Below are 26,202 nucleotides of genomic sequence, written 5' to 3'. Positions count from 1 at the left end.
GATGTGAGGAGACATGTCACTTCGTAGGTATAGGTTTCGGAACCCACACCCCCTCCCCCCATGATTTATACTTTAGAACTATCTTCATTTTGCCAGAGCCAGATTCCCATCAGGAGAAGCAGCAGCTCCCCACTTCCTCCGGTCTGCCAGGAGAGGGCCAGAGCAAGGGTCCCTGGGTCCCTTCTGTGGTTCTCAGCTGGGTGAGACCAAGAGGAGGACCAGCACATGCCTTCTTCTCCCCGGCTTGCTGTGGAGCTCAGTAGCAACGAGGCTCCTATGGGGCTGTTAACCTTAGTATAGGAGTTTGGGGGTGCAGAGAAGGACCCAGCAGAGATGCCCTACAGAGCAGGGATTTAACACTGAAAAACACCACCGAATATTTCATGAACTCTCTGGCTGGGAACTGCTTTAGGGTGCTCTCTGCCTGTTCTCCATCACTGGCTGGCCCAGGAGGCATCCTTGCCTTAGAAACCTGAGTTCCTTACCGGGCAGTGGTGGTACACGCCTGTAATCCCAGCACTCTGGGAGGCAGAGGCAGGTGGATCTCCAAGTTCAAGGCCAGCCTAGTCTACAGAGTGAGTTCCAGGACAGCCAGGGCTACACAGAGAAACCCTGTCTCGAAAAAACCAAATCCAAAAAAAGAAAAAGAAAAAGAAAAAGAAACCTGAGTTCCATGACACCTGGGGGTCGTGGAAAAATGGCCCCCAGAAAGCAGAAGGCACAGGGCAGAGGCTGTGTGATCAGATTAAAGGTTTTGTGTATAAGGAATGAGGTCATTAGGGTCTTGCTTCCCTGGCTCTGCAGTTTCTGGAATTGGGGGCACATGGTTGGGAGACAGCACAGAAAGGCAGGTTGCTGGCCCCGCCCTTCCTGTCATCATGCTCTGTAGGGACAGACCCACAGCGATGCTACTGTATCCATCCGCAGCCCCAATCCTGGCATCTTTTCTTTGCAGTCTTGTGCGCAGGTGTAACTATATCACTGAAAAGAGGCCATAGTGTATGTCTGTCCAGAACACAGTGTGCACCGGCCCCTCCCCCAGCCTGGGCCAGGGACGTGCTGAGTATGCACAAACAGTCCAGTGCATTCTGGGCTGGTACTTTTCCACCTGGCTTGAATTATTTCAGAGAGTCCGAGACACAACCAGGCAGTGGATCAGTCATGGTCCTTGTGTCTTTAATGAGCCTGTCCTGGTCAGAACCCATCACCTCCCTGGCCCAAGGTTGCTTGTGGTGTGGGCTCCCAGGAAGCCGTGGGGCCTCTTCCAGCACTCTTGCATCTGAGGTACACCCAAAGGAGGTTTTGTCCTGTTTGTGCAAGCCGCCAAAGGCCTGAGGCAGAAGGGGGGGACACCCAGCCCGTTCAAAGGCCACCTTGCACCCCTAGAAGCTGAGAGTGTCGGAAGACAAGGACTCTGCATTCTAGGCCTGTTTGGACATGGGCTCCTTAATGTCAAAATCTAATCAGCTTCCAACAGCTGGGCCTGGTGCCTGCTCTGTCTGCTCCTATGCCCTGTTCCCCCAGGCCACTCATAATCCAAGGACCACAGGTCTCCTGGGGCATAGGGCCTGGCACCCCGTGGTAGCCTACAAAATGTGTATTAAAGGGAGGGACGTGAGGGGGTCATTGCTATCCTCCATGTTATGTTGGTCCTGAGCTTTCTTCTCTGGCCTGGTATAAAGAGAAGGTGGAGTGGACCATTGGCCTTTAGAAGGCCCGCTCTAAAGTATGAAGAGGAGAAGCCAGGGGCTTCCCAGTCAGTTCCTCAGGGGCCTAGTGGGAGGTGATGGTTTTACAGACGGAGAGTTGGGTGCTTAACAGTGCTGGAGTCGGCAGCTGTGGCAGCTGTGCCAAGGCTCAGAACCTTCTCCAGGGAGAGCCCCGACCAGATGGTTGTTCTGGAGGAAGCCACAAGGCCATGGCCGTGTCCTTCAGGCTCCCGTGATGACTGACAGTCAGTCTCCTGCCAGACAGTAGAGGATCTCCACGCCTTCCTGACCCAGCCATAGCTTCCGGGTCACTGGAGGCAGCTGTCCCAGAAAAAAGAAAAAATTAAAAAAACAAAAAAAACAACCTTCGTATTTGTGAAGTGCCAGGCACAGGCAGGCCCCTGATCCCAGAGGCCTCAGTGCTGCGGCTGGCTGGAGCAGGGAGGGGCTCCCCAGAGGCCTGCAACAGCTGGGTCAGCTATGACATTTGGAATCCCTGGCACTGAGTGGACCCTGAAGGGACTCGGAGGGCTTTGGCTCACATTCACGGCACTGTGAAAGCCAGTCTTGCTCCCTGAGCAGACTCAGGCTTGCAGGAATTAGAGTCCCCTCCTCCTGGCATGTGAACCAGGCCAGGTGCCCTGCCCCTAGGTGGATGTCCACATGCAGTGACGTCCGTACAGCTGCATAGGGCCGTCCCGTTAGACTCATCTCTGGGAGTGGGCTCTCACCCCCCCCTCCGGCAGTCTCCCCTTGCTTTCCGCCCTGGGCTGTGGGAACTGGGTGGGTGCAGGGCTGGCTGGGAAGGTGGGTTTCTTGGGGCTCAGACTCTGATGGGCTCTTCTCTCAGTAACTTAGGGGTGCCGCCAGGCCGGGGGAACTGCCCACTCACCGTACCTCTGCCTTTTGACCTCATCTACACGGACTATCATGGCCTACAGCAGATGAAACAGCACATGGGACTGTCCTTCAAGAAGTACCGGTGAGAGGCCCAGGGACTGCTGGGACCACAGCTCCTCCCCATGCCTTCCCTCCTGCCAGCTAGCCCAGGATAGACCCAAACCCAGGGGCTATTATGACCACAGCTCCTCCCCATGCCTTCCCTCCTGCCAGCTAGCCCAGGATAGACCCAAACCCAGGGGCTATTGTGACCACAGCTCCTCCCCGATGCCTTCCCTCCTGCTGGCTAGCCCAGGATAGACCCAGACCCAGGGATTATTGGAACCACAGCTCCTCCTCCATGCCTTCCCTCCTGTCAGCTAGCCCCGGGTGGACACTGCATGGCCCTCCTCTTCCTGTCTCAGCCTTCTTCTCCTTCTTCAAGCCACTCCCACCCCAAACAAATCACATCCATGCCCCTGCCGGATGGGGGCTGAAACCTGGCAGGATGGGCGGTGACCTAGATGACCCGTCCAAGGCCTCCCGGGGGTGAGGAGGGTGGGGAAGAACCTGGAGTGGGAAGTGTCAGCCCATGCCCTTTCCTGGTGGCCCCGGGATCTAAGGCAGGTGTGCTGCAGCCAGCGGCACTGGGTCGTTGAGCTCCAAGAGCCCCACTGTTCGTCCCTATGCCCTAAAGCCATCAACGGTGTGATTTTATTAGAGGGAGGTGATGCTGTTATTGCTTTTGTTATTAATGTGCGCTGTCTGCACATTTCCATCTTGCCCGCCCCTCCCCCTCTCGGCGGGAATCGGGAATCCTGCCGACCTCAGCACTCTGCAAAATTCTGGGTCACTCAGAAGAATGCTGGGTCCTGGCAGCTTTGTGTGGGTGTGTGTGTCTAAGTGTCAGCGCCTTTCGTCAGGAGCGCTTAGGGTAGGATGGGCGGGTAGGTAGGATGGGCGGGTAGGAGGATGGGCGGGTAGGGTTTTCTGGAGCCTCCTTCTCAGAGTGACCTGGCCCTAGGTTAGCTGATCCTATAGGAGTTCTGGGGTTTAGACTACAAGGTGTGGGGGCGGGGGGAGGCGTATAACAGTGGAGGAGGGAAGCCAGGGGCTGGAACTTCTTTTGAGCCTTATGAGGGGAACCACCCCCCCCCCGCCCTGCCTTGTAGAGGAGGCTTGAGACAGTCTGTTCTTCCCAACAAAGCCCAGCTTACAAATGACTGTGGACAATGAAGGGACCGCACCTCCTTCGGACACCACCCCCTTCAGACCCCACCCCTTTCGGGCACCACCCCCTTCGGACACCACTCCCTTCGGGCACCACCTCTCTTCCTAGCCTCTCTCCAGTGGAGGTGATGGCTGGGCTTCTACCCACCAGGGGCCGCGCTATTCCGTTGTGGAAGCTGGCACAGAGGGGTGAAGTACCAATGAGGCGGTGCCTAGGTGAAGGCTGTACCCCCCTGACCTAGCCACAGGGGCACCCCTATTCCAGGGACAGGCAGAAAGGTATGACCTCAGTCCCGGTTCACTCTTGGGGAGGACAGGTGCAGAATCCGCGTCATCGACACCTTTGGGACGGAGCCGGCGTACAACCATGAGGAGTACGCCACGCTGCACGGCTACCGCACCAACTGGGGCTACTGGAACCTCAACCCCAAGCAGTTCATGACCATGTTCCGTGAGTGTTACTGGCAGAGAAAGAGGGTGCCGCGGTGTGTGCAGGGGTGGGGCTCCCCATGTGTGCAGGGGCGGGGCTCCTTTCTCCCAGGCCAGGGAACGGCTTTAACAAGCACCTACCACCGTCCCCTTGCGTAGAGCGAAGCAGGCGTCACAGAGATTCTAGAAGCTGTGTCCAGGGCTGGTAAGGACCACGGCTGGGAGCTCTCAGAAGCACATGACTCAAAGCAGGGGCCCAGTGTCCTTCCAGAAGCTTCCGGGATGAGCCAGAGAAACCGGAAGGGGTGGGGCAAAGAAACCTGGGCCTTTCTACACAAAAGGAGGATAGCTAAGCAGATGGATGAGCCTGAAGGTTCTGGAAACATGGGAGCTTAGTCAGGTGCTCCTGACTAAGATGGGATGAGCCTGAAGGACGGGAACTCCCCGGGGGCAGAGTGTCAGCCATTTGTAGCTTGTTTCTTTGTGTTTTGTTGTTGTTATTATTATTTTTTTTTATTTCTAGTGCTGAGGGTCACAGCTGGGGCCTTGTGCATATCAAGCTAGCCATATCCCCAGCCTGCCCCACTTTAAAAACTTTGAGAAGGCTCTCAATATGTGCCCCAGTCTGGCTTTGAACTCCCGCCTCAGCCTCCCAAGGGCTGGGATTTCAGTCCTGTGCAGTTCTTGCTTAAGGGTCTATCTGATATTGCTGAAAATATCTTTTATTGTCTTTACTCATTTGTGCGCATCATGGCGGCTGGCAGTGAAGCGTGCATGGGCCACAGCAAGTGTGGGGAGTCAGGGGACGACTTGCAGGAGCCATTCCTTTCCTTCTGTCACGGGTTGTCAGGCTTGGTGGCAGGCTCCCCTTCCACCCTGAGCCATCTCACCCACCCTCAGCTGTGAGCAGAGTAGCATCGTAAGCATCTGATTTGTGGTACTTCAGTGGCTCTAGCCCAGAAAGCCAGATAAGCCACCTTGTTAGGATTGTGTCTAAATTAAGAGCAGAGTGGCTCCGCACAGTTCCCGGAGACTGGCGGAGGATATGATCTGTATTCAAGGCGTCAGACTCCACATTTCTGTCAGCAGCTTAGGTTCGGGCTGCATATGAGACACGGGAGTCACTGAGTGATGGCTTCATTAGCTCCCAGAGGGGTGGGACAATTTCTGCAGCCCACAGAGTCCTGATGAGGATACCGAGGTTCAGAGAGTTATCGAGATCTGTCTAGGGACACACAGCTCTGCGGAAATCACTCTTGGCTGGGGAGCCCGTTTGGAAGTTCTGTGAGGCCCAGAAGGGAGCATAGTTCTGGTACAATGTGTCGCAGGGATGAAGTCAGGAGGGGAAAGATATCAAGGGGACGGGAGGGGACCGATGGGGGTGGGGAGGAACAGGTGTAGAGAAACAGAAGCTGTAGAATTTGAGTCTTGGGTAATGATCCACTTAGAAAGGAAGTTCGGATGTGGTAAGAGAGGTCTGGGGACCGGGTATGTGCCACTGTGTTTGGCTCAAGAAGAAACTTTGCAGGTGGAGTGTATTTGCTGACTATGGGTGGAAAAGGGGTGGAGGTCAGTGGGGGACACAGAAGATGGGCTAAGAGACTTCTGCAAGAACCCAATAAGCACTCGACAGGCAGAGGCAGGTGGAACTCTGTGAGTTCAAGGCCATCCTGGTCTACAGAGTTAGTTCCAGGACAGCCAAGGCTACACAGAAAAACCATCTCAAAGAAAGAAGGGCTTTCTAACAAGGGCTATCAATATGAATCAGCAAGTAAAGGGGCTTGCTACTAAGCCTAATCACCTGAGTTCGATCCCTGGGACCCACAGCATGGAAGGAAAGAACCAACTCCCACAAACTGATCTCCACACATACCCATAGAGTGCATGCGTGCATACACACACACACACACACACAGAGTTAATTAATTAATACTATAAAATATATTTCAAAAATCTCCATGAGAAAAGACTTGTCCCAGGGTAGGCCTTATTGAATATGAAATTAGAGATTTGGAAAACTCCTACTCATCCTCCTGAACCCTAATCAAATGTTTCTTCTCTTTTTCCCGTTGCTTCCGTTCTTCCCTCATCTCTGAAACAGTGTGCTTCCTCACCTTATAATGACTCCGTTCTTTTTAATGTTTTGAGACAGGGTCTTAGATATCCCAGGCTGGTTCTCTTTCCCTGTCCTGGTCTAACCTTCACCTGCCCTGAGCCCTTTGTCTAATTGTCCTGTTATTTTAATTGGTCACTGCCCTCCCTTGTCCATTTGCACTGACTGATTCAGCTAATTACATTCTAAATCTGTCCCTTCTGGTGGAGAGCAAGGCAGGCCTGCTGTGTCCTCAGCTGCCGAGGAGAGGGAAGCCACGGGAAGAGAAGGCAGCCAGCCCAGCTGGAGGTGGCAGGAGGGAGGCAGCCAGGCAGGCATGCATCCATCTATCCGTTCATCTCTCCACCCATTCACCCATCCATCCACCATCCATCTACCATCAACCCATCCATCCATCACCCACCATCCATCCATCCATCCACCCATCCATCTACCATCCATCCATCCGCCCATCTATCCACCATCATCCATCCATCATCCATCCATCCATCATCCATCCATACATCCACCCATCCTTCCATCCATCCATCATCCATCCACCATCCATCCATCCACCCATCCATCCATCATCCATCCATCCATCCACCGTCCATCCATCCACCCATCCATCCACCATCCATCCATCCATCCACCCATCCATCCACCATCCATCCATCCACCCATCCATCCACCATCCATCCATCCACCCATCCATCCATCCATCCATCATCCATCCATCCATCCACCATCCATCTATCCACCCATCCATCCACCATCCATCCATCCATCCACCCATCCATCCACCATCCATCCATCATCCATCCATCCATCCACCATCCATCCATCCACCCATCCATCCACCATCCATCCATCCACCCATCCATCCATCCATCCACCATCCATCCATCACCCATCCATCCATCATCCATCATCCATCCATCCATCCACCATCCATCTATCCACCCATCCATCCATCATCCATCATCCATCCACCATCCATCCATCCATCCATCCACCCATCCATCCACCATCCATCCATCCATCCACCCATCCATCCATCCATCCATCCATCCATCCATCCATCCATCCAGAGGCCCTGGCTGCCTCTGCACAGTGGAGATGCTTCTAAAGTTGAGAACTACCTGGGAAACAGTAGAACTGTCCTCTGTCCTGAGTATCTACACCGAGAGCTCTGGGCCTGGGAGCAGGGCTCTGCCTCACCCCCTGAAGCCAAGAGCAGGAAGGAAGTTTGGGTCTGTTCTGCAGCTAGCCTAGGGCCATGAGCATTCCCAGGCATTGTGAAGGGAGATACTGGGGCATGGACACAGTTGGCTGACTGCTTGCTTACCTAGCACATACAAGACCCTGGTTTCAAGCAGCACTATCAGGGCATGTCAGTACACACCTATAATCCCAGCAGTTATATATCCAGCTATAATCCCAGTGGAGGCAGAGAAATCAGAATATTGGAGTTCCCTTCAGTTACATTGGGGTGGGGTGGAGGGGTGGGGGTTGAAACCAGCCTAGGTATACCAGATGTGGACCAGAATGTCTCATGAGACTCCCCATGTGCCCTTCAGGGATGGGGTGGGGAGACCACACTGTGTTTGATTAGCTCCCCTGAGGGAGCTCCCCCTCCCTTCTGGGAGAGGCCAAGGTGTGGATCACAAGCATCTGGGGTGGGAAATGGGGTGAAAGGAATGTGGGGTGTCCTGGGAGCCTGAGGATGCCTTGCTTGCTTCTCGCAAGCACTCACCAGGGTTCCACCCACCCAGGAAGGCCGTGGGCTCTGGAGACCTTTGATTCCAGGTCCCAGCACCTCCCCTGGCTGCTGCCTGAGCTCTTCCGGCCAAGGCAGGAGAACAAGAGTAGACAGGACACTAGTTCTCCCGTGCGCAGGTTTAGCCACATCTGCACATCTGACCCTAGGGGGTGGTGGCTGTGTTCCACGCCATGTCCCGGCTGTTGCAGGATGAGAAATCTCGTTTACTAACTTAAAAAAAAAAAACTTTAAAAAAGGTTAAATTTTAAGAAGCATTAATCGAATAAGGAGAGAACCCCCATTTTGATTATATAATCTTTCAGGCAAATCATGTATATTGGGTAATCTTTTAACGAGAATGCAATAATGATGCTTTTCTGAAAATCTAAGCAAAAAATAAATAAATAAATTATTAAAAGGAGATAAGACTCATTTTGTCCCTAAGGGACAGAGAGGAAGTCGACCCTGCCCTGCCTGGACTGGTTCAGGAAGAGAATCAGGAGATCTTTATCTTGAGTCTCGAAAGTGAGAATCAGCCGGACGTGGGGGTGGGGGTGGGGGTGGGGTAGTAGGAAAGGCTGGTGGACCCCAGAGAGGCTCCCGGGAGCAGATGATGGGGGTGGGGCCATGTGGGATTTTTTATCTCTCAAAAAAGGGAGCACGGAGGTGCAGCAGCTGTGCAGGTTAGCAGGTGTGAGCATGCCGGCTCCCTGACTGGGGCCACTCAGGCGAGCTGGGGACAGAGAGAGGGGGAACTTTGCTTATGGGGTCTTGGGCAGGTCTGGGGTCCTGATGGGACCCAAGTCAGAAAGGATTGTTCTAGAGCAGAGTCTGCCAAGAGAGCTTTGGAAAGAGCTCTCAGTATGGGGGGAGGGGTGTATGAGGGGCCTGGAGGGACTGAGCTAGGGGGAGGAGACCCCTCTGCAGGCGCCAGGATGGAGCTGGCGCTCTTGAGAAGAGACTGAGCAGAGAAGGGAGCCCAGCTGGCACACCCAGAGTCAAGCCATCTGGAGACACACGGGGAAGCAGAGTGGTCCTGGAGGCTCCCAGCTCCGAGCTCTGTGGCTCCCTCTAGTCCAGGCTAGCCCACCTGTGGGTGCTCTCCCCACATGCTCAGTTGAGACTCCTGGGAGAGGCATGTCAAGGGGCCGGGCTTCTGCTTGGACAGACGCTTGACCACCCCTTCTTCCCCCTCTGCGGCTGGGCTGTAGCTCACACCCCAGACAACTCCTTCATGGGCTTCGTGTCCGAGGAGCTCAATGAGACGGAGAAGCAGCTCATCAAAGACGGCAAGGCCGGCAACATGGCGGTGGTGTACGGCAAGGAGGCGAGTATCTGGAAGGTGAGCCCTGGCAAGCCCCCTGCCAGACACACTGGCTCCAACGCAGGCCGTACCCACAGCGCTCGCCAGTGTGGGCCACACCCACGCCAGTGCCCAGTGCCAGAGGTAGTCACTGTACATGCCGTGCCTGCACAAGGGCAGCCCACAACCATTCTGCCACGAGCAGTGTCCACGGACAGCATTGTCACCAGCACCCAAGTGTAGGCCACGGCCACACAGATCAAATTCACGCCAGTGCTGGGCACGCCTCCCGCACCTGGTTCCGGTGCTGATCACATCCATAACCGTGAAGGCTGCGGCCAAGCCCATGTCTCTGCAGTCCACACCTGAAGCTGCAGGCACGGGAGCAGGGCCCACACTGCACTGCTGCACCGAAGCCTAGGGCATACACCGTATTATTGCAAAGGGCTCCAAGTAGCACTAACAAGATGGGGACTGTCCCCTTCAACCCCTGCACTGTTCCCAGCGGCCTGGATGGCTGCTCTGTGGAGGACTCTCAGGAAACCCTCCAGCCCTACCTCTAGGAACTAATGAATGTCATAAACCCCACAGGTAGGCTTAGGCTAGCTAGAGTGGAACTTGGTGGGATGAGAGGCAGGGGTGGGGCTTAGAAATAAGGTCGCCACCTTCCGGGTGAATTTCTGGTAACCATCCTGGGAAATTTCTGAGGGTGGTGCCTGCCTCTGGTCACTAACCTGCTCTTTCTGTTCCCTATGCTCCGTGGTGACGAGGCAGCTCCAGGTACGGACCGGAAGCCTCCATGTGCGTGCCTTTGCCTTACTGCAGCAGTGGCTGCCCTGTGGGGTCTCCCTGACGATGTGTCCTTGACTCTAGCACTAGCTCCGTGGAGGTACCGGGGGAGGAGGGGAGGGCACGGGACAGCAGGGTCCACGGAGCAGTCTTCCCTGGGTCCCTCCCTCCCTGCGAGAGTTCCTGGGTAGGACCACAGACAGGGTGAGGGTGGGCGGGACAGAAGACAGGCACAGGTGGATGGTACTAAGGCAGGGGTGGGCTGGGGAGTGTGGCTCAGTGCACAAAGCCCAGGGTTCAGGCCCTAGTACCCATAAGCAGTGTGACTGGAACAGTGATCTCAGAATTCAGGAGGTAGGTTCCAGAGGATGACACGTTCAGGGTCATCCCAGGCACACAACCAGAGTCCTGAGTCGAGCTTGTGACATGGTTGTCCTATTTGAAAATCCTCGTGCTGTATTTGGTAGGATTCGATCAGATGTCACAGGATTACAGTAACCAGACAAGATGTTCACGGTCTCAGGAAGTGGCGAGGCCAAGGTGCATGATCTCTTGGTAACATGGTGCTTATAGTCTGCCACAGGCTCGGGCTGGCCACAGACATCTGGTTCTCAGAGACACACCTCAGGGAGGAGGGAGGAGGGTGACCAAGGCGGTCTTTTTCCTGTTTAGCTCAGCGGCTGTGTCTTAGCTCACAGTTCTACCCAGTTTCAAGGGACACCAAGGTGTGGCCTTATTGCAAGCCACTGGGGCCGCCTCAGGTCTGGGTTCCTGCTGAGGACAGAGAAGCGCACACTGGGCAATGTCTGGTCTGGCACACTGACGTAATAGCAGAGTCTGGCCTTTGTGCTGTAACTCCAAGCGCTGCTGAGTCCTCACAGGTGTCTCCTCCCCGGGGTGGAGGATGGCGTGCTATCGGGCTAGTGTGCTATCAGGCCTATTTTATAGGTGGAGAAAGTGGGGCCCAGCAGGCTATAGGGTGAGCTCACATCTAGTCAGCGGCTGAGAAAGAGAGAGAGAGAGAGAGAGAGAGAGAGAGAGAGAGAGAGAGAGAGAGAGCATTTCAGCTTCAAACTAGCTGAGCCCAGCTCTGCCCTGCCTTCCCAGCATAACGGGGGCTTGTGGAGCAGCAGCAGAAAGCTCAGAAGTTCCAGGATGCCCGCTGAGATGTCTGGGAACAGAGAGATGGTCCAGAGGCAGACCTTGCTGAGGCTCCCAGGGGCATCAAGTCAAGCCTGGGAAAGAGCGCTGTGGGGAGAACCAGTGGCCGATAGCGAGTCTGGGCAGATGAAAGCCGGGCGTTAAGACAGCCTAGATCAACCCGCCAAAAAAAAAAAAGCATCTGCCCAGTGTCTGCAATTGGGGCAGGTACCAGGGAAAGCCTGGGGCAAGACAGGGGAAGAAGGAGGTCTCCATCACTCTTATGTAGAAGCTAGCATCTCACCAGGTGTTCAAGATTTCTCGTGTGTGTGTGTGTGTGTGTGTGTGTGTGTGTGTGTGTGTGTGTGTGGTTTGTGTGAGAGTGTATGAATGTGTGGTGTGTGTGACTGTGTGCTTGGGCAGAGGTCAGAGGACAACTTTCAGGGATCAGATCTGCCCTTCCATCCTGTGTGTCTCAGGAACTGTACTCAAGTCAGCAGACTTGACTGCAAGCGCCTTTACCCACTGAACTATATCTTGCTGGCCCAATGTTAATTTAACACCTATATTTTAGGTATTTCGGTATTTAACACGTATATTTTAACACCTCCTTTGTCTTCTCCAACTTTCACCTGTGGTTCCAAAGAGAGCAGCCTGCATCCTTGCCTTACTGGGCCCAGTATAAGTGAACACTTTTTCTTGGCTGACAAGAGACCAGGGTCTCTGGACTCGAACTCAGGTCAACTACGGTTGTCAGGTTTGGTGACAGGCGCCTTTACCTGCTGAGCCGTCTCGCCATCCCCCCCCTCACCTGAGATCCTGCAGGGCATTTTTGCTGTGCACAGAATCCCAGCTTGGTGTCTTCTCCGGACATAAAAGCATTCTGTTCTCTTTCCCAATTTGTTTCTGCTCCCAGACCAGCTATGAGGCTTGGCGCCGCCCACGGTGGGCGGTTTGCCTTTTCTCTATGCCTACTTGAACTCAGCGTGTTTGACTCTTGGCCAGTTCACTCCGATGCCCTTGGCTGTGCCTTTCTTTTTTCTTTTACCTACATTGAATTCATAGATCTTTTTGAACCTATTTAAGTTGATCACAAACTTTTTAAAATCTTTACTCATTACCTCTTTATATATTGCTTCAGGCTAGGTGTGGTCTCAACAAAACAAAAATGGAGAGATGGCTCAAAGATTCAGAGCACTGACTGCTCTTCCAGAGGACCCGGTTTCAATCCCCAGCAACCACATGACAGCTCATAGCTGTCTACAGCTCCAGTTCCAGGGGATCCAACACCCTCACACAGACACGTATGCAAACAAAACCCCAAGGCACATAAAAAATAAAAAAGGAATCACAAAAAAAAAAACATAACAAAAATAAATATCCCTTTGGCTCCACTAGACTCCATTCACAAATGTATTAGATCATTGCAGTTTCCTTCTCCCGTCTCTCTCTTTTGCATTAGTCATTTTTATTGTTATTTTTAGACACAGGCCTGGCTGTCTTGGAGCTCCCTAAGCAAACCAAGCTGGCCTCGAACTCACAGAGATCCTCCTGTCTCTATCTCCCAGGTGCTGGGATTAAAGGTGTGCACCACCAGGTCTGCTTCTTTTTGCTTTAGTTTTAATGGAAGTTTACACAGAGCAAACACTTTGCTTTGTTGGCTTTTCTGAAGACTTACATAGCCCAAGGGTCCTTGAACTTACTTTGTGGCTCAGGCTATCCTTGCGGCAATTCTCCTGTCTCAACCTCCCGAGTGTTGGGATTGCTGGTGTGTACCACACCTGGCTGGCTAAGCCTTTCCTTTAATAAAAATCGAAAGCTGTCTTTTGCAGACTGTGCTTCTGCTGTAGCCAAGAAGTCCGTGTTTATCTCGAAGCCACAGCTTCTCCCTGGCACCTCTGCGGGCTCTGTAGTTTTAGTTTTTGCCTTTGAGCCTATTATCCATTTTGACCTAACACTGCAATATAATGGGACGTGCAGATTCACATTCTTACAATTCTATGTTGCATGTGGATGACAAAATGGACTGTTTATTGAAAAGGCTGTTTTTCCTGCTCCAAAACATACTCCCTTTTCAGCAGAGAGAGACAGTGGGGATCTGTCTCGACTCAGATGCTCCATCCTAATGGTCTGTGTCATCCTGATGTCACTACCCCTCTGTTCCCAGCCCTCCTGCCGCACATAGACCTGGGGTCAGGTGCTCTGTCTGCCAATGTTGTTTCGTTCATTCTAGGTCCAAAGCATTTCCAAATGGGTTTTAGCCTCACCCTGTCCATTTCTGTAGCAAAGTCTTCTGGATTTTAACCTCACCCTGTCCATTTTTGTAACAAAGCCTTCTGGGTTTTAGCCTCATCCTGTCCATTTCTGTAGCAAAGCCTTCTGGGTTTTCAGGAGGATTTTTTGTTGTTGTTGCTTTGATTGTCTTTTTAAATGTGTTCTGGAAAATGAGTATGAAAAAAATCATAGCAATAATTTGAAGTCAAACCTGATGCCATTTTCTTCCAGAGAGGATTAGATCTGAGTCCTGGCTTGTAGCTGGGGCCCTAACAGTTCCAGGTCACCTTAATCAGTCATAGCAAGTGACATAACTCAAGTCAGACGTGAGTTCAGCTCTGGCTTACTCCTGCTCTTCAGCTAACACCCTGTGTCTCCAATCCAGAACTTCCTCCATCTTCCTCCTTCCCGGGCGAAAGGAATGAGTGGACAGACAGACGGGTGGGTAGAGACATAGATGGATTAAATGGATGGAGAGATGAGTAGGTTTGTGGATGGATGAACGGCTGGGAAGATGGATGTGTGGGTAAGTGGGAGGAAAGGTGGGTGGAGGGGTAAGCGAGTTGATGTACTTGTGTGGGTGGATGGGTAGAAGGATGGATGGACAGATGGATGGATGGACAGAGTGTATGTAGACAGGTGAATGGCTGGCTTGACAGGTGGGTGGGTGGATATGTGAGGGAGTTCCAGAGAAATCCACAGGTCCTCAGGGCATCTAGGTTCACAGATGGATTAAGCAGTAGGCCTCCTTGGCCTTCTTTGGGAAACTCAGGTTCATGGCTGGAACCAACCCTTCCCTAACGTCTCAGGTTTAGTTCAAGTCCTGCAAATCACAAATGGAAAGTCTGAGGGCCCCAAAGGAGAGAGACTCTGCCCAAGTCTACACAGCAAGTTAATAATCACCCCAAGATGAGACCCTGTCTTCTGAACCCAGAGCTGGGGTGCCTGACCTACCAACTCTGCCTTCTGAATGTGGGGGATGGTCTGTCATCATCTCCTTCTCTTCCTCCTCCTCCTGCAGGGCAAGGAGAAGTTCCTGGCCATTCTCAACAAGTACATGGAGATCCACGGCACCGTGTACTATGAGAGCCAGCGGCCACCCGAGGTCCCTGCGTTTGTGAAGAACCACGGCCTCCTGCCACAGCCTGAGTTCCAGCAGCTGCTGCGTAAGGCCAAGGTGAGGCTCTGGCCACTGTCCTACCCCTGCAGGCCACAGCCCTGGATGACAGGCATCTACCAGGCCAGACATCTCCACGTGCTCTGCTGCCCAGAATCCTGGCAGACATCGGTCCAGAAGGCCGGGAGGCCCTCCCGGGAGGGACTAGGGGAGTGGGGGCTCTCCCCTGTCAGTCTCAGCAGAGTCCTAGGGCTGTGGCCAGACTGGGAAGCAGCTGAGGACAGTCACACAGGCTGGGGGTATCCTGCTGGGTCTCCACAGTGCTGTTAGGTCCCACTAGCTGCTTCCATAAGCACCCAGCGTTGGATCTCTACAACCACAGCCACTACAGTGGGAATGACCTCATGGCTGGCCCTGGACTATCATCTGAGGCCAGAGAGCCTCCCATTAGCATCGAGGCCCTCTCTGGTCTTTCCCTAGGTCTTGTGTGTGTGTGTGTGTGTGTGTGTGTGTGTGTGTGTGTGTGTGTGTCTGTGTGTGTGTGTGTGTGTGTGTGTGTGTGTGTGTGTGTGTGTGTGTGTGTGTGTGTTGGGATCAGGCTGGATGAGGTAACCCCACACAGCAGCCCTGTGCTCAGAATACATTAAGATCCTTCTTGGAACCAGAAAATGGTTCAGCTATGGAATGAATATGAAGGCAGCTTGAATGAAGGTTTTTTTGAGAGCCTGAGATAGCCAAGGAGGGAACACGTTCTTCCCTTCCCTCCCTAGAAGCATAGCTTGATAGAGCAAAGAGAGGCCATTTATAAAACCTAATCAGACCACTTGCTCCTCTCACAGTGGGGAGGCCAAGGCCCGGGGAGGGGGAAAGCTGTTCATGACCCACAGTGGTCTGTCTATACTGCCCCTGCGGCCTGTGGATGCCGAGGCTATCCCTACCTCTGACTTCTGGAGTCCTGGGCTGAGATGGCCCAGCCACCCTGACCATTGGCCCACCCTACCCTATCCAGTTCTTGTTTTGTTTTAACATTTGTTTGGGTGGGGAGCTGGGGTCAGATGTTTGTACTGCAAGGTCAGAGAATAACTTCTGGGCGGTGGTTCTCTTGTCTCACCGTGTGGATTCTGGGTGTCCTAAGTGGCTCTGGGGTCCCAAGAAAATGACCACACGGTCCAAAGTATCTCATGAAAGGCGATCCGTTTCTCTTCCGCAGAAGGGAGGGTAGGCATGGAAGGAGTGCACTGGGCTTCAAACGCAAAGCAGACCTGTGCCTCAGCCCTAGCAGTGGGGGGCTCAGCCTCCAGTTCTTACCTGGCTGGTTAACCTGGTGCAGCTGGTCAGCAAAGTATGACTTCTGACAGCCAGATGCAATCCACAACCTAAAATCTTAGAAAACCCTGACTGGAGGAGGGACTTTTGCCACACCATGTCTTTGCTAATTTCTTTCCATGTATCTTTCTTCACCTAAATCTAGCATATTTCTTATACATTTCCCACTTGGAAGTGGAGCTGAGGTCACCAGGCATGGTGGCACTCGCCTCTACCCACTGAGCCATCCTGCCTGCCCTCTGCTTCCAGCTCTTTATAGGGTTTGGATTCCCCTATGAGGGCCCTGCCCCGCTGGAGGCCATCGCCAACGGCTGCATCTTCCTTCAGTCTCGCTTCAGCCCGCCCCACAGCTCCCTCAACCACGAGTTCTTCCGGGGCAAGCCTACCTCCAGGGAGGTGAGCAGAAAGGCCCTGGGCCCAGATTTGGGAGTCTAGGGAGCGGGGTACCTCCAGGTCCCAAAAGGGGGAACTGAGTCTTGGGGTGCAGAAGGGGAAGGGACCTGGGTGGGTGCTGCAGGCTGAAGTAGTCGTCTGTTGGTCCTGGACAGGTGTTCTCCCAGCATCCCTATGCAGAGAACTTTATTGGCAAGCCTCACGTGTGGACCGTGGACTACAACAACTCCGATGAGTTTGAAACAGCCATTAAGGCCATCATGAACACCCAGGTGAGACTCTGACCTGTCATCTGTGGGTCACCCAGGTGAGACTCTGACCTGTCATACTGTGGGTCACCCAGGTGAGACTCTGACCTGTCATCTGTGGGTCACCCAGGTGAGACTCTGACCTGTCATACTGTGGGTCTTGCCTATAATCAGAAGAAACTTCCTAGAGAACCCACTCAGGCTTGCAGAGCTGACTTGGAAAGGCATCGGCCTACATGGTCTAGAAAGGGACCTGTGGGTCCCCACTTCCCAGCCTGGTGCGTGGTTATGGGAAGAGGGCGCCTCTCTGCAGGGAGCAACCTGCACTCCCTGATCTGGCCCCTGTGGTCAGAAACCATTTACTAAGCACTTTAGAGGGCCAGGCCCTAAGAGCACTCTTGGCACAAGTTAGGAACTAAGCAGGCGTGCTCAGGGTGAGCCCCACCACAGGTGTGGGCAGGGCTGCAGGCTTCAAGGAGCAGCCAGTACCTGGAACTGCAGCCAGCTGTTCTGGGGATGCTGGCTGGCTTGTAAGTTCCAGCTCCACAAGCCTGGCTGGGGCTCAGCCCATGTGCCCACGGCCCTGGTTCAGGAACGGCCTACTGAATACCATGAGCAGAACGCCTGGCTCCTTCAGTGGGCGTGGGACGCCTGGTGTGTGCCCACGAGAGATGAAGGTGGGGGGGGGGAGCCGTACATGAGGTGCAGATAACATCACAGCTTCCGGTCACTCCTCGAGCTTATGGGAAAAACTTATTCTTTGGGGTTTAAAAAAAAGTGTTTATTATTCCTGTTTCTAGGTGTGTGTGTGTGTGTGTGTGTGTGTGTGTGTGTGTGTTCTCAGAGTCCAGAAGAGGGTTTCAGATACCCTGGAGCTGGAGTTAGAGGCAGTTGTCAGCTACCAATGTGGGTGCAGTGAACCAAATGCAGGTTTTCTGCGAGAGCATCACTTTTTAAAACATTTCGTTTCTGTTTATTTTGTGTATATTAATGTTTTGCCTGCATGTATATCTGTGCGTTGGGGGTGTGTCTGGGATCCCTGGAACTGGAGTTGCAGACAGTCGTGAGCCTCCTGAAAGACCAGCCAGTGTCCATAACCACTGAGCAGTCTCCACCTTCCCTGAGAGAACTTATTCCGTCCCCCTTCCCGTCTATCCCAGTGGGAGGGTGTGGCACCCCCCCACACACTCCCCCTTTCATTCCATCTGGGCCCAGGCCATCAGGGGATTGTGGGAGGGCCCAGCATAGAGGTCACTTCTGCTGGTGACTCCTGGCAGTGGGTAGGAGGGAACATCGTATTTAGATGTTTTTTTTTTCTTTTTTTTTAAATATGAACATATGTTCAATTTTGTTAGTTAAATAGAGAGAGAGAGGAGAGGGAGGGAGGGAAGGAGGGAGGGAGAGAACACAAAGATGGAAAAACCAGTAGGTTTTGTCCGTCCAAGGGGGACCCCAAAACAGCTAGAGGCCGTAGCCTTTAGCTTTCATCTTCCCCTGTAGCCCAGAGGGACTTTAATATGAGCCCCACTTTCTTGGGAAGCTAAGGCGGGAGGGTTGGGAGTTTCAAGCCACCCTGGGCTATATAGGGAGACTTTCAAGAAAACCAAACCAAACTATCAGGTGAGCCTGGGGGTGGGGGTGGAGATTGGAATTAGGGGGTGGAGCTTACAGCACAGAGACACCCACCCCATCACCACCCCCCACCCCTGCTGTTTCCTGCGGCCCTGAAGTCGGGTGTTTCAAACATGCACCCTGCCTGGGTAGCCCTAGCTGTCCTGTTTCAGAAAATAGGTTTAGTAGCAGCTGACTGGGCCCCAAGGGAATGGGGTAGCCATGATGAAATAAATGGTCCCAAGTGTGGGTCATCCAGACGTCAGCAAGGGAGGAGGAGGAGCCCGAAGGCTGGCCAAGGAGACTGAGGCCTCCCAGCCCACCCTGAGAAAACACGGGACCTGGGCTGGGGACCTTCCTGAGGACACGCTGGCCAGGTGGGGCCATTCCCCATGAAAGCACGGGAGGCAACGTTCTACCTCTGTGTGACCCCACACGCAGCACCCATTTTCTGCAGGACTAGGACTTGTCTCTGTCAGACAGAAGACAGCGCTCCTGCAGTTTGACCAGTGGGGTTGATTCCAGCTGCTGCTCCCAGGCAGAAGCTTCCAGCAGGCAGACTGAACCGGCTGAGGGTGCCCCTCACACAGCGAGCCTTCTACTTGCTGTGGGAGCGGTTTGCTGACCCTCTAGAGCAGAGGAGCCTTGGGTGGAGAGAACTCTCTCACTCCGGGCTGGTTGTTTAAAACCCTGCTTCCAAACCTTTCCCAGAAGCCCCGAGAGGCATCTGAGGCCATCAGTTCAGAAAGCAGAGCAGACTGGAACAGGACTGTGGGAAATGTAGGACTGAGAAGGCAGTGCCCGTGGGTGGTGTGACCTGGCAGCTGGATGTGGCCTCCGGATGAGGGAACACACCTGTACTACGACAGATTAAAACAGTGATACGAGCCGGGCAGTGGTGGCACACACCTGCAATCCCAGCACTCTAGGAGACAGAAACAAGTGGATTTCTGAGTTCGAGGCCAACCTGATCTACAGAGTGAGTTCCAGGACAGCCAGGGCTATACAGAGAAACGGGAAAACAAAAAACAAAAAAACAAAACAACAAACAAACAAAAAACAGCGATACTTTGCTTTGAGAGTCAGCGGTAGCAGGACCGGGGTCAGAGAGCATGACTGTCTCGTCTTGGGGTCGCTTGGATAATGTTCACACAAAACACGACTCTCACCTCAAAGACATTATTTTAGAACCAAATATGAGTGACCTCAGCCCAAGAACACAGATTCAAGGTACCCCAAAGGCGATAACAGTTACATAAAGTTTCTAGAATAACACAGGAAATCATGGGTCAGCACACTTCAGGTGGGCAGGTCCTCCCAAAGCAGGGGCCCGAGCGCCAGCCGATGCTCTTATTATTCGGGTTGGCGGGAATTAAGGGTCTGTTTTGAGGCATGCCATCCAAACGCTTTCGTGACAAAGTCACAAGGATGTTAGGTCAGACACGGGCAGGTGATGTGTAGCTTCTAGGGGGACAAAGGATAGCTCAAGGCGATTTGGCTGCACCTGCATCCCAGCTCCCCTCAGTAACTATAGAGGACGCTCTCCTTGAGGGAGAAGCTGATTAGTTAGTTAATCAGCCTGGCAGGATCATGGAAGGCACTTGCGGCTTTTTTCCCTCTGGGAGCTTCATAGTGTCAGGGGTGGACCCTAGCCTATGAGGCGGACTTAGCACGGTCCTGCTAGGTGTTCTAAGGTCACCCGTCCTGCTAAGGAGGAAGGACACAGACTCCGGCAAAGCTGTCCAGTTTTACCACTGATTGTTGACATGGTCAGCAAGAAATGGCATCGAAGCCAGGCAGTGGTGGCACATGCCTTTAATCCCAGCACTTGGGAGGCAGAGGCAGGCGGATTTCTGAGTTCAAGGCCAGCCTGGTCTACAGAGTGAGTTCCAGGACAGCCAGGGCTACACAGAGAAGCCTTGTCTTGAAAAACAAACAGAAGAAAGAAAGGAAAGGAAGGAAGGAAGAAAGAGAGGAAGGAAGGAAGGAAGGAAGGAAGGAAGGAAGGAAGGAAGGAAGGAAGGAAGGAAGGAAGGGCATGGATAGGAACCAGGCTGGTCGAGCATAGTGGCCGTGACGTGACATTCAGGACCCGTGTAGAAGGCCCAGACTGCTATACCATTTCTCTGATTCCCAGCTAAGTCAGTCCAGTGGCTGGATACTGCCATCCCTGACACCTGCTCTTCTGGGCTGGTGATAAGCAGCAAGGGCTGAGCAGTTAGGCGGAAGGAGGTGGCAGGCACCTGTCCGCGGACCTCCTCACGTCACTGTTTGGTTGGCTTCTTCATCAGCTGTGCATGTGTTTGTGTGTGCTTGCGTGTGCATTGCACTTATTGTATATGTTGTATGTTTATTATGTTTATGTTGTATGTGTTGTGCATGTTGTATGTGTAGAATATATTTTGTGTGCATGTATGTTGTGTGGGTTGTATGCATAGGTTGCTTGATATAGATACATTGTATGTGTCCCTGCATATATGTGTACATGCACATCATGTGTGTGTGGAGGTCCAAGGTCACCATCATGCATCTTTTCTTCTTATTCTTTCTTTCTTTCTTTCTTTCTTTCTTTCTTTCTTTCTTTCTTTCTTTCTTTCTTTCTTTCTCTTTCTCTCTCTCTCTCTCTCTCTCTCTCTCTCTCTCTCTCTCTCTCTCTCTCTCTTTCTTTCTTTCTTTCCTTTTTTTGAGACAGCTTTTCTCCATGTAGCCCTGGCTGTCCTGGAACTCACCTTGTAGAGCAGGCTGGCCTCAGACTTAGAGATCTATCTGCCTGCCTCTGCCTCCCCCCCCCCCCCCCCAGAGCTGGAGTTAAAGGCGTGCGCCACCACACTCGGCCATCTTTCTTCTCTTAAGCTCCACCTTCGATGTTTGAAATAAAATCACCTTTATATTAACTTTTTAATATTAATTGTGTGGGGGGTGTTTTACCTGCATATTTATGTACCACATGCATGCATGGCACCTGCAGAGGTCAGAAGAGAGTGGTTAGCTCCCTCGGAACTGTAGTTAGGGATGGTTGTGAGCCATCATGTGGGTGCTGGGAGTGTAACCCAGGGCCTGTGCACGAACAGTGAGTGTTCTTGGCCACTGAGCCATCGATCCAGCCCATCTTCCAGTGAGCTCAGGGATCCCTGTTTCTTGCTCCACACAAAAAACTGGGTTTATAGAGCCTGCCACCAGGCCGGGCTTTTCTGCCAGCTCTGTGCCCGTAGCTACTCCTCCCATCTACCTGGACTTGTGTGGCTTCTAGACACTTGCACAGAATCTGCAGAGCCTTTTGGGGGGGGTGTGCATCTTATGTAGCCAAGTGTCTGGACAGGATATGAGACAAGATTCATCTTGTTCTATCCAGCTGTGATTGTGAACGCCCTATGTTTCTCTGTCTGAATGCTCTGCCTCTTTCATGGGATACGGGGTGAGGGTGGGTGCTTCTGCATGTGTGACCATCTCCTGAACACCTGCTGCATGCCAGGTACGGTGACAGACCAGAGGGGCTCAGTGGTGGACAAGCCACGGCCCCACCTTCAGTGGTTTTGCAGGTTCATGCAGGAGATGGGAATATGGCGCTCGCCTTTAATCCCAGCACTTGGGAGGCAGAGACAGGTGGATTTCTGAGTTCAAGGCCAGCCTGGTCTGCAGAGTGAGTTCCAGGACAGCCAGGGCTACACAGAGAAACCCTGTCTCAAAAAACAACCACCAACAACAAAACAAAAAGGAAATGTTGATCCAGGAGCTAGCCTGAGCTAGGAGAGGACCCCCTAGCTGGTGCTAGGGCGCTGAGAGCCACTGAGAACACTTTCCTCATCCAAGGAAGGGTAGGGTCAGGATGTCTCAAGGGTAGGTGACACCGAGAGGCTTTGCAAAGGGAGAGGAATGGGGCAGCAGAGAGATGAGGTCTGGATATAAGTGGAGCCTGAGGGCTAGACCATGTGGATGGTCCTAAAGCAGCGCCCCTGAGCGTATCCTTGGGGACACACAGGGAGCTAGTAGGGGGCCTGGTGGACAGTCGGTTGGCTTGCTGGGCAGAGAGTACCAACCTGGTCTGATGCTGGGCTTGGGGATGGCCCGTCTCTTCCACAGGTAGACCCGTATCTGCCCTATGAGTACACCTGCGCAGGGATGATGGAACGGATCAACGCCTACATCCAACACCAGGTGGGCCACCCTGTGCTCTCTGCCCCAGGGGCTTGGGGCTGTCACTTCAAAGCCTATCACTTCAAAGTTGGGGCCATGCTGGTGCCGGAACCTATGTAGACTGCAGCAGCTACAGGCTAGCCATTCATCCATTCAGCTCTGCACCCCGCAGTGGGGGGTTGGGGCCTTGGGTCCAGCAATCATGGGTATCAGTCCTGGTCCTACCGCACGGACCTGGAACACATAGAAGCTAGTTTTTTAAAATATCTATTCTGAGCTAATAGAACCAACAGTAGCCCCCTGCTCACCACCCTGAAAGGAGTTGAAGAGATAGGGGCTAGTGTAGAGGTCTGTCCAGAAAAATAGGGGTGGTGGGGAAGGCCTGCTCTTGTGTGGGCTCAGTCATTCCATATAGCCCCAGTGGGCAAGCAGCAGACAGAATCTGAAGGCAGCCATCTTCCCAGCCCACTCAGAATGCACAGAAGCCAGCCAGTGAAGCACAGGTCAGGAGACCTGCTTCGTGGCGTCCTCCCTGGGGTCTAGCTCAGACCCCATGATCTGAGCTGCTTCAAGCTGCAGACAGCCTGGGCTTTGTTCTGTCAGACTCCAGGTAAGAGAAGAAGCCAGAGGTGCTGTAAGACTCAGGGCCCTGGGGACAACCGCTGTGACTGTTAGAAGCTGTGTGTGTGACTTTGAACCTTTGCCAGCCACAGGCATGAGTGTTAGCACCTGGAGACTGTTCTGAGCTGTTCCTCTAGGGGTGGGAGTCTGAAACCCAGAAAGACCCAGCGGGGGTCAAAAAGTGAGGGGCTCAAGGCCAGAGCCACTAAATCAGGGCTGCCCACTCACATCTCACTACAAATGCGGGTGTCCTCAAAGCTCACACAGACATTACTTGCCAAGACCTAGGGCCCCCAGAAGCGCTTCAGAGGGTGAGCACAAGGCTCTGTCCCCATGCTGAGCAGGGTGAGTGGCCTGAGTCTGACCTCAGAGGAGAGGTCATGCAAGGTAGACAGCTCCCAAGTAAGCGAGTTCAAAGCTCACCTCTGCCGTCCCCTGGCACATGACCTGGATTCAGCCTCTACTCTGTGAAATAACATCCATCCATTCTACAGGCCGCGTGGTATTATGGGAATAATGCCCGTGACCACATGGCATTCAGAAAGTGCCCAATAGCAGCTCTTACTGAAAGTGTAGCGCCAGGCACACTAGAGAAAACCTGTTCCCATCCCTCACACCTTTCTTTTCTTGACAGGACTTCTGCGCGGGTCCAAGCCCCATTCCACCAGGGGTCAGCACTGCCCAGAGTCCATTTGTCTTGGCCCCTAATGCAACTCATCTGGAGTGGGCCCAGAATATCAGCTCAGTTCCGGGAGCCTGGCCCCCTACCCACTCCCTGCGGGCCTGGCTGGCAGCCCCTGGAAGGGCCTGCACGGACGCCTGCCTGGACCACGGACTAATCTGCGAGCCCTCATTTTTCCCGTTCCTCAACAGCCAGGATGCGTTCCTCAAGTGAGCCAGCCCCTGCCTGCGTCCCCGCCTCGCCCCGCTTTGCTTCCCTGTAGATGTGGGTTTAATGCTTTTGAATCAGCCAAGAAAAATCCACAAGGGGCGTCCCCCACCCCCAGTCTCGCCCCCTTCCACCTCTCGTGGCCCCTGCCCAGCCCATGTGAGCATCTCTCCAGTAGGGTTACCAAAACTACAGCCCCACCAGGCCCACAGCTTCTCCGAGCCCTGACAGATGGATTCAAAACTGTCCTCCCTGGTCCAGGGAGGCCACGCAAGCTGGAGATAGCTGTCACCCTGCTCACCAGAGTGACGATGCTCATGTTACCTTTGCAGGCTGCAGGTGCCCTGTGACAGCACAGAGTGGGAGATGCACCACTTGTACCCTGCCTTTGCCCAACCTGGCCAAGAGTGCTACCTGCAGAAAGAGCCGCTACTCTTCAGCTGTGCTGGGGCCAGCACCAAGTACCAGAGGCTCTGCCCCTGCCGTGACTTCCGCAAGGGTCAGGTGGCCTTGTGCCAGGGCTGCCTGTGAGGCCCGAGCCACCCTGCCCTGAACCTGCCCACCCGAGGTTGGCAAGCACCAGCACTTTCTGAGCTCCAGCTACGCTCGCCGCTGCTGCGCGTCTCCTGGCTGCGGCCTCCCCTGGCTGACAACAGGAAGGGGAAGCTGAGGAGACAGCAGCTCCGAGCCTGCAGCTCCTTCTGGGGGCTCCTGACCTCGCTGTAGAACCCGGCCAAGCAGTTGGACCGACCTACCTGTCTGGTGTGCCCAGGAGCACCGGGATGGGGGTCCCTGGCTTTCTGAGGTTTGGACCAGCTGGAGACATGGCTTTGGGCATTCTTGGGCCTAGCCTAGACCTGATCCACAAGGCCATGCCGCCCCCTAGTTCACCAGAGGTGTCCAGGGAGAGGGAACAGGCTGCAGCTACACTTGCTGTGAGGGCCACACCCTCACATGAGACAACAATGGCCTCCTCAGTTGTTTGGGGAGGACAAAGGGACAGAGAGCTCAGGGAGGCCAGGGAGGGACTCTGCCCTCCTCCAAGTCCATCGCCCTGTTGCTCAATCCTGCTTCTTCCAGTGGACTTCCCCCTGGGCCTCTTCTGACACCCAGTTCTGGCATGACCTGTGACTGGTCCAGAGCCTCCATCGCTGCCCCTCCGGTGGCCATCTCCACCCTAGTTTCTGACAGCAGGTCCCAGACCCCGCCCAGGCCTCCTCTGCAGACTCTGACGACTCTCCCAACCTTCGAGCATCTCATGCCGCCCAGGCCGGGATGAGATTCCACCCGTGGTCCACCAGGCTGGTTCTGATATGCAGGCCCACCAGGCCTCCCTTGGCTCGCACCTATCTGGGCCCCGTACTTGCCCCTCCCTTCTGTTTCCTCCAGCCTCAGGCCGCCTCAGTGCCCTCAGTGGCATCAGTTCCCATCTCTATGTGGCATGCCCACCTCCAGTCCAGGGTAACCCTTCCTTCTCCCACCCCCAGGGCCAGCCAGGCTCCCAGGAACACTGCCATTACTCATAGACGGCCCCCAACCAGGCCCCCTGGGCCCCAGACAGTTGAAGGAAGGGACCCTCTGCATGGGACTGTGGGTGCCCCCTGGCCTGGTTGGCCCCTGTGGCAGCAGAACCAGGAGCAGCAAGAGACCAGTGGTTGGGAGGATCTGCCTGTCGGAGGAAAGCAATAGAGACACTCCTCTCTCCTTTTTTTTAAAGATTTATTTCTTGAAATAAATATTTTATTGGGATGTGAGATGATGAAGAAATTGGCGGGTTTTTTTTTCCCCTGGAACCTCCAGGGCTCACCCAGCATTGAGGGGACAGGCTACGGCCGCCAGATGCTGCTCTATGTTAATGAAACATGGAACTAGGGGGCTGGAAAATGAGGAACCGCCTCTACCCAGGAGTCCTCACAGCCCCAACCATAGGGCCCTCCTGTTAGTGCTCCTTACCCACCTGTAAACTGTAGAGTTGGGAAACCAGAGAGCAGCAGCCCTCTGTGGAAGAGCTTGAGGTCACCTACCAGGGATGTGCTGGTGCTTCTCGGGGCTCACCGCACAAACATCATGACCAAGAAGCAAGTTGGGGAGGAAAGGGTTTATTTAGCTTACACTTCCACACTGCTGTTCATCACCAAAGGAAGTCAGGACTGGAACTCAAGCAGGGCAGGAAGCAGGAGCTGATGCAGAGGCCATGGAGGGGTGTTTCTTACTGGCTTGCTTCCCCTGGCTTGCTCAGCTTGCTCTCTTATAGAA

At 53.7% G+C, this 26,202-nt stretch overlaps 1 protein-coding gene across 2 annotated transcripts in view; it reads left to right on the top strand.

Annotated features, from left to right (window-relative positions):
• Positions 1–25,700, top strand: part of Mgat5b (alpha-1,6-mannosylglycoprotein 6-beta-N-acetylglucosaminyltransferase B) — a 66,710-nt gene extending 41,010 nt beyond the window's left edge. Inside the window, exons 9-18 of one of the 2 annotated variants that reach the window (XM_052195802.1) lie at positions 2,560–2,691; positions 4,136–4,269; positions 9,313–9,443; positions 10,179–10,205; positions 14,629–14,784; positions 16,300–16,446; positions 16,599–16,715; positions 22,383–22,457; positions 23,692–23,948; positions 24,279–25,700. In XM_052195802.1, the coding sequence (XP_052051762.1) occupies positions 2,560–2,691; positions 4,136–4,269; positions 9,313–9,443; positions 10,179–10,205; positions 14,629–14,784; positions 16,300–16,446; positions 16,599–16,715; positions 22,383–22,457; positions 23,692–23,948; positions 24,279–24,477 (1,375 nt within the window). In that variant the 3' untranslated portion in view covers positions 24,478–25,700. The remainder of the gene's footprint in view (positions 1–2,559; positions 2,692–4,135; positions 4,270–9,312; positions 9,444–10,178; positions 10,206–14,628; positions 14,785–16,299; positions 16,447–16,598; positions 16,716–22,382; positions 22,458–23,691; positions 23,949–24,278) is intronic. The other variant, XM_052195803.1, reaches the window with a different exon arrangement.
• Positions 25,701–26,202: the final 502 nt, after the last annotated feature.

Source organism: Apodemus sylvaticus, chromosome 10 (assembly GCF_947179515.1).
Source record: "Apodemus sylvaticus chromosome 10, mApoSyl1.1, whole genome shotgun sequence".
NCBI lineage: Eukaryota > Metazoa > Chordata > Mammalia > Rodentia > Muridae > Apodemus > Apodemus sylvaticus.
The sequence above is the reverse complement of the archived record's forward strand: the minus strand, read 5'-3'. Positions and strand labels throughout refer to the sequence as shown.